This window comes from Strongylocentrotus purpuratus, unplaced genomic scaffold (genome assembly GCF_000002235.5).
Source record: "Strongylocentrotus purpuratus isolate Spur 01 unplaced genomic scaffold, Spur_5.0 spur5_scaffold_3, whole genome shotgun sequence".
In the NCBI taxonomy this organism is placed as follows: Eukaryota; Metazoa; Echinodermata; class Echinoidea; order Camarodonta; family Strongylocentrotidae; genus Strongylocentrotus; species Strongylocentrotus purpuratus.
Genome location: NW_022145609.1, coordinates 12,354,822 through 12,361,053, shown reverse-complemented (window position 1 = coordinate 12,361,053; position 6,232 = coordinate 12,354,822). Strand labels below are relative to the sequence as shown.

The 6,232-nt window shown below is 36.0% G+C and overlaps 1 protein-coding gene across 1 annotated transcript; it reads left to right on the top strand.

Annotated features, from left to right (window-relative positions):
• Positions 1-3,956: 3,956 nt before the first annotated feature.
• Positions 3,957-5,894, top strand: LOC115928490 (E-selectin-like). Its single transcript, XM_030995727.1, has 2 exons — positions 3,957-4,134; positions 5,659-5,894. The coding sequence occupies exons 1-2, from the start codon at positions 4,074-4,076 to the stop codon at positions 5,892-5,894; spliced, it is 297 nt and encodes a 98-aa protein (XP_030851587.1). The 5' UTR covers positions 3,957-4,073.
• Positions 5,895-6,232: the final 338 nt, after the last annotated feature.

Genomic DNA, 6,232 nt, shown 5'->3' with positions numbered 1-6,232 from the left:
TGTAACTGATAATGTGGATTTCGATCTAGATGTGAATTGCTCCCATTCATCCCAAGATATATTTTGATAGGGGACACCACTGTAAAATGTTCATCTTCGGATGCTGCAGGAAACACTGATACTTGTCTTCTCGTTGTCATAGTAACAGGTGTGAATATGATTATTCTTTGTGTCTTAAAGTTCTTTTAACGATCGGCTTTTGGATTATGGGATATTTAATATTCGTTAAAAGATGATTCCTTTTTAATCATGTGATTTACATTTTAAGAATGTAAAGGGTTTTTGCTCAATTAAACATGTTGTTTGATATGAACAAAATCGTATTCATTAAATAAAATTCATCGTACCATTTTTAATCGACCGGATCGTTCCTTTACATGATTTATTTACCTGAAAGTTGAGAAACAGGATTTCATTCTCGTAAAATATTTATTGATGTAATTTGACCAAATTTCTGTTATCCTGCAGATGATGAAGCCCCTATTCTGAACTGCCCAAATATATCTTCTACTACGGATGGGGGACTTAATTCGTCATCAACTGTTCTGCTGAGTTCAACTGCCACTGATAATGTGGATTTTGATCTAGATGTGAATTGCTCTCTTTCATCTGAAGATACATTCCTGATAGGGGACACTACTGTGAACTGTTCATCTTCAGATGCTGCAGGAAACACTGAGTATTGTCTTCTCGTTGTCACAGTAACAGGTGTGAATATGATTATTCTGTATGTCTAAAAGTTCTTTCACCGAGCGGGTTTAAGATTAAGAATGTTGAAAGATGATTTCTTTTGAAGGATGTGATCTACAAATTAATAGTTGTAAGAAATTTTTCTCAATTTAACATGCTGTATCATATAAACAAATTTCTGTTCATGAAATGAAATGTATATTACAATTTGTAATCGACCGGAAGTCTGTTCCTTTACATGATTTCGTTACCTGGAAGTTGACTAACATGATTCTTTTCTCGTAAAATATTTATTGATGTAATTTGACAAAATTTCTGTTATCTTGCAGATGATGAAGCACCTATTTTGAACTGCCCAAATATATCTTCTACTACGGATGAGGGACTCAATTCATCATCTACTGTTCTGCTGAGTTCAACAGCAACTGATAATGTAGATCCCTCCCTAGATGTGAATTGCTCCCATTCATCCCAAGATATATTTTTGATAGGGGACACCACTGTAAACTGTTTATCTTCAGATGCTGCAGGAAACACTGACACTTGTCTTCTCGTTGTCACAGTAACAGGTGTGAATATGATTATTCTTTGTGTCTTAAAGTTCTTTTAACGATCGGGTTTTTGATTATGGGATATTTAATATTCGTTAAAAGATGATTCCTTTTGAATCATGTGATTTACATTTTAAGAATGTAAAGGGTTTTTGCTCAATTAAACATGTTGTTTGATATGAACAAAATCCTGTTCATTAAATAAAATTTATCGTACCATTTTAATCGACCGGATCGTTCCTTTACATGATTTATTCACCTGAAAGTTGAGAAACAGGATTTCATTCTCGTAAAATATTTATTGATGTAATTTGACCAGATTTCTGTTATCCTGCAGATGATGAAGCACCTATTTTGAACTGCCCAAATATATCTTCTACTACGGATGAGGGACTCAATTCGTCATCAACTGTTCTGCTGAGTTCAACTGCAACTGATAATGTGGATTTTGATCTAGATGTTATTTGCTCTCATTCATCTGAAGATATATTCCTAATAGGGGACACCACTGTGAACTGTTCATCTTCAGATGCTGCAGGAAACACTGAGTATTGTCTTCTCGTTGTCACAGTAACAGGTGTGAATATGATTATTCTTTATGTCTAAAAGTTCTTTCACCGAGCGGGTTTAAGATTAAGAATGTTGAAAGATTTCTTTTGAAAGATGTGATCTACAAATTAATAGTTGTTAGAGTTTTTGCTCAATTTAACATGCTGTATCATATAAACAAATTTCTGTTCATGAAATGAAATGTATCTTACAATTTTTAATCGACCGGAAGTTTGTTCCTTCACATGATTTTGTTACCTGAAAGTTGACTAACATGATTCTTTTCTCGTAAAATATTTATTGATGTAATTTGTCAAAATTTCTGTTATCTGGCAGATGATGAAGCACCTATTTTGGACTGCCCAAATATATCTTCTACTACGGATGAGGGACTCAATTCATCATCTACTGTTCTGCTGAGTTCAACTGTAACTGATAATGTGGATTTCGATCTAGATGTGAATTGCTCCCATTCATCCCAAGATATATTTTTGATAGGGGACACCACTGTGAACTGTTCATCTTCAGATGCTGCAGGAAACACTGAGTATTGTCTTCTCGTTGTCACAGTAACAGGTGTGAATATGGTTATTCTTTATGTCTAAAAGTTCTTTCACCGAGCGGGTTTAAGATTAAGAATGTTGAAAGAAGATTTCTTTTGAAGGATGTGATCTACAAATTAATAGTTGTAAGTGTTTTTGCTCAATTTAACATGCTGTATCATATAAACAAATTTCTGTTCATGAAATGAAATGTATCTTACAATTTTTAATCGACCGGAAGTCTGTTCCTTTACATGATTTTGTCACCTGGAAGTTGACTAACATGATTGTTTTCTCGTAAAATATTTATTGATGTAATTTGTCAAAATTTCTGTTATCTTGCAGATGATGAAGCACCTATTTTGAACTGCCCAAATATAACTTCTACTACGGATGAGGGACTCAATTCATCATCTACTGTTCTGCTGAGTTCAACTGTAACTGATAATGTGGATTTCGATCTAGATGTGAATTGCTCCCATTCATCCCAAGATATATTTTTGATAGGGGACACCACTGTGAACTGTTCATCTTCAGATGCTGCAGGAAACACTGACAATTGTCTTCTCGTTGTAACAGTAACAGGTGTGAATATGATTATTATTTATGTCTAAAAGCTCTTTCACGACCGGGTTTTCGATTATGGGATATTCAATTTGTTTTGAAAGATGTATTAACTTCCACGACGTCTATCTGTCATGATGTCATAATGCAATGGAAGACTATCCATCAATTTCACAGAAAGCTGTTCATATTCATGGGATATGGGATACAATCTGGTACGATATCAATCAGTATCATGTCTGGAAAACACGTCTCTAATTCTCTGATTTTCTGCCTTCATGTGAAGGTTAAAACTTTCCATCAATTTTTCAAATGAGGTTACTTTTTGTTGACGATTCAAATTTGTATATTACTTTGCCAATGAAGACTATGTGCATAACACAAATTAGGTTGGGCGTGTCTATTGCAATGAATATGATAGCCTATCCGATATGCGTCAGGCTTCGGCAAATATACTAATCGCGTTATGGAGACTGACATCGGCGCGGGCGTCAGCACGAGCGCCTATCATCACTGGTGAACTCATCATTATTCATTTATGTGTATCTTATGTGTGACGAGCGTATTCTGATGCAAGATTCTTAAGACTAGCCTTATTTATTGATCGATCACTTTGATTCAACCAATCAAATATCATCTCGAGGTTCCTCATCGCTCATTGGCCTATTTCGTTCATGAAAGAGCTTTACAGGGGGTTCGTAGATTTTCTACGAACGAAACAAGGTACATAACAGAAATAAAACTTTTCGCATGCACCAGTGATGATTGGCGCTCGGGCTAACGCCCGCGCCGATGTCAGTCTCCATAACGCGATTAGTATAGGCTACTTGTAAAGCCCGACGCATATCGGATAGGCTATGAATATTGCTTTGATTTTGAGAATAAAACCTGTTTCAGGTTCTGTGAATGCTCTCTCTTTAACCAACCGATTCTCTACAATTAATGTGTGTAAAATCGTACTTTAAAATTGCTTATTCGCTTTTTTCAGTAAATTTTAACCTGTAGTTGTTCAAATAAGTCTACCTGTCATTATTGATATCAACATTCATGTGCAGTTGAGACCTGTAACTTACCACAGCTGCCAGCCAACATTTCATCTTCATGCACGGAGGGGCAGAATGTTGCATACAATACAACATGTGATTTTTCCTGCAACCTTGGCTACGACCTTATTGGGATGTCATCTCTAGCCTGCCTAGCCAACGGAACCTTCTCTGATGACGTTCCAACATGTGAAAGTAAGAAGATTGATTTATCTTTACTGTTATTCTTACATAAGTTTTTACAATGTAAAGTTATCATGTTATAGTATAGATATTATGACTGCTGTGAGAGGAATAGTATAGTATTAATGACTGCTTTGAGAGAAATAGTTGTTTTTATACGCTCAAGGGAAGGTTAGAATTGTGCTATTACCCGAGGCGTGCCGAGGGCAATAGCCCAATTGTAACCTTCCCGAGAGCGTATAAAAACAACTATTTCTCGAATATTAAAGCAGTCATTAATACTTTTATATGCCGAAAAAAAAAAGAAAAAAAAAATAACTTATGTCGAAGATGGGATTCGATCTCTTGCGTACAAAAGGGTAATGTATCTAAAATCAGCGCCTTAAACCGCTCGGCCAGCGCGCTCAGTCACCTTTTATACCAGTTTTCTCTAATATATACATTAAAATGGATTGAAAATGGCTTCGCGTGGTCGATGCTTCGCCGCTTCTCCATTAAACGGGCCCTTCTTTTACTTTTGCAATGCACTGGCACGAACTTAGATCAAGATCTATCGGCAGATGTTTTTTTTTTTTTTTTTTTGGAAGTTTATTTTCATCTTCATGTCAACAATGCAAGATAAGATTGTCGGTAAGATCGATCGAGATTCAATTGTATTGAAATTACCGACCAATTCTTCGCACACGTACGGTATCCTCGATCGCTTAGACCATTTTTTAACATGTAAACTTATGGGGTAACCATGGAGACTGAACTATTTTCCCGGTAACCATGGTTATTGTGATTTTAGAACTGTTTTAACCATGGTTACTGGGAATTTTCGGGAACAGTTAAAGTTTATGAATGCAATTTCGACCAATCGGATTGCTGGATTACTTAAGTGAGGTATATAATTGTTTATAGATTACCGAAGCTGTGACGTCATAACAATCTATTTTAAGAATTTCTCATTTTTTTCTTCATATTCCGAAATAACATCAAAAATAATGTCCAAATGTCGAAAACCAATTGAATATGTTAAGTATTGGTTGAGATATGACCATCTGAATAAATATACTCCCCATAGGAACTCAGTGTTATATGCTCTGGCTCCTTAGGAGCCAGAGCATATAACACTGAGTTCCCATGGGACATAATATTCATTCATTCATGTGAGTTTCACGAATATAAAATGTACTGTTCTGCTTCTTCTTTTCAGTTGTAGTCTGTCCACTACCAGAAGTCTGTTTACGTGAAGTGTCTTCGGGGTCTGCAAACACATGGATTGCGGGGAGCAATACAGATAAAATATCTTGTGTAATGACATAAGTGCCTTGACGGGGATAGAACCCACGACCTTCGCATCTATAGTCAAGCATATATCATATTTCAATGTTATGCAATTGAAACATAATTTCTACACGAATACAAGCGGGAATTGGAATTGTTCTTGGGTTGATTTCTGGAAAAAACTTTGCGATCGTTTCCTATGTATTGTAGCTGGGCAAATTGAACGTATGTATCATTGTGTTTTTCATATCTTAATTGTCTCGGCAGTTGTTACGTGTAACATCCCAGCTTTTCCGGCAAATCTCACCACTGACAACTCACAATGCGGTACAGAGATGAGGAGAGACTACAACACATCGTGCACGTATGAATGTCAGCCCGGATATGACCTCATCGGTAACTCGTCTGTCAAGTGTCAGGCTAGCGGGGCGTTGTCCGCTGATCTACCAACTTGTGAAGGCATGTCAATCTGGCAATTATTATTAGAAGATTCACACGAATAACTTTAAACATCTTTTAGTTCTTGTAACATAATCCAGGACTGAGTGTGATAGTTCTAAATGTTAAAAGAAAAATCCTGTGTATATGTGCAATGTATATGTTTGTAGATAATTCCATTTTGAATAAGAATATGGAAGGTATCAAATTATGCAAACATCTCTATGCTATTGCTTGAACTATGTGTCGGAAATCTTCAGGGAACAGAGTATAGTTATATGGACTTCGTATATTCTTAAGATGATCGTTTCGTATATGAAAGCACCCAATGTGTTACACAATAGTCTTTTCAGCGAAATAATTACAATTTGTTGACTTGTTAGATCGAGACGCTGAACATATG